Source organism: Pteropus alecto, unplaced genomic scaffold (genome assembly GCF_000325575.1).
Source record: "Pteropus alecto unplaced genomic scaffold, ASM32557v1 scaffold113, whole genome shotgun sequence".
Taxonomy (NCBI): domain Eukaryota; kingdom Metazoa; phylum Chordata; class Mammalia; order Chiroptera; family Pteropodidae; genus Pteropus; species Pteropus alecto.
This window is the reverse complement of record NW_006433949.1, coordinates 7,933,378-7,934,964: the sequence shown is the minus strand read 5'-3', so window position 1 is coordinate 7,934,964 and position 1,587 is coordinate 7,933,378. Positions and strand designations below refer to the sequence as shown.

The following is a 1,587-nucleotide window of genomic DNA, read 5'->3' as shown; positions in this document are numbered from 1 at the left end:
CGCAGTTTCCTTCACTCCGGGATTCGTGCCCCTTCACAGACAGACAGATGTGTGGGATTCCTAACTCTGAGGCAAGGTAGTCGGTGTCTTAGAAACTGGCACCTGGGTCCCTGATGCTCTCAAATTCCACAGACTCAGCGCCTCACATCTGAGCATTTAGGGCCTGGTCTCTTGGGGATCACTGGTGCCTTTAGCCTGGGCGGGGGCGGGGGGTGTTCCATATCCTTGGACTGTAGACAAATGGCAGAGCAGAAGGTCTGAAACTTGCCATCTTTCTTTTAGTTGATTTTTCAACCATTGGGGCCCTAAGCCTGTGGGGCCTCGGCCTCTGAGGAGTTAGACTACCGTGTTCCCGGTGTCTAAGTTTTGGGTTTTCTCCTGTGAGTGCTGGAATGGAATGTCCTGTGCAGCACAACAGCGCTGGCATCGGGCCTTTCTCCCTTCGTGTCCCGGGGTCCCCAGGTACTGAGACCCCGAGGTGGGAGCAAGAGGTGGTGTTGGCAGTTCTTATGGAAGGAGAACTCGGGCGGGACTCCAAAAGGCCCAGCCTCTACTTTCTAGAGGGCTTTGCTTTCAAGGTCCTTAAAACCAAAGGCATCTCAGCCTAAGTCTCCAGCAGCTACCTTCTCCACTAATACTCCCAGATTCCTCAGATGTGGCACTCAGGCCGCTGGTGTTCACGGACTCAGGATAAAAATGAGCTTGCATCTTGAACTTCTTCTGGCCTGGGTGACATCCACCCTGTCACGTGTCTCCTCTGGGGCCTTTTGAGTGGGAGGCACAGACTCCATGCCCTGCAGACGAGGCTTCACCCAGTGCCCTCCTGCCTTTTAGGTTGGGGTTCTCAGGTTCCCGCTTGGGCCCTCTCTCCTCGGGAGGAGGCTCTCAGCTGCCCTCATCTGTGAGCTGGCCTTCTCTCCTCTCCAGGAGGTGCAGAAGGGGCTCCAGGACCGGGGCCAGAACCAGACCAAGAGGCTCTTTTTCCTGAACGTGGTCCAGGCTGTGTCCCGGGATGGGACCTGTGTGTACGCTGTGACAGACCCAAGGAAGGGTGGAGAGGCCTCAGGCTACTGAGGAGGCTGCTCCTGAGAGCTGGGATCCGTCCCAACATCAGTACGTGGCCCAGGTTGGCCATGGCTATGGCTGTGGGACTGAGTGTTCCAGCAGGATCGGGACCTGTTGGCTGGGGGTCAGCCTGGGACTGTGAGAGGTGGGGACAGCATGGCAAATGGATGACTGTCGGGGGCTGAGCCCTCTCCCAGAGCCCCCAGTGGCCCTGCCCTGGCCTCTCTAGCCTACTCTAGGCCTCTCACCCAGGACTGTGGCCTACTTTCCCCGCTGATGCCACTCCCCATCTGTACATCCTCTAGTTCAAGATTAAAGATGAGGCTGGACCATGGCCTGACTCAGGGTCGAGGGGGGTGAAGGGACCCTCAGAAAGCACGTGTACTGAGCTCCTATAGTCCTTTGTAATGCACCACCATGGAAGTGGGGAAACTGAGGCCCAGAGACAGGCTGGGTCTCATCCCGGCCACCCCTGGACAAAAGCAACACTCTCACCACTTGCTGGGGCTCCACAGTGTGACT

At 57.3% G+C, this 1,587-nt stretch overlaps 1 protein-coding gene across 1 annotated transcript in view; it reads left to right on the top strand.

Moving 5' to 3' along the window:
* Positions 1–1,377, top strand: part of GGT5 (gamma-glutamyltransferase 5) — a 24,520-nt gene extending 23,143 nt beyond the window's left edge. Inside the window, exon 12 of the mRNA XM_025044525.1 lies at positions 928–1,377. Within this exon, the coding sequence (XP_024900293.1) occupies positions 928–1,074 (147 nt within the window). The 3' untranslated portion in view covers positions 1,075–1,377. The remainder of the gene's footprint in view (positions 1–927) is intronic.
* The last annotated feature ends 210 nt before the right edge of the window (positions 1,378–1,587 follow it).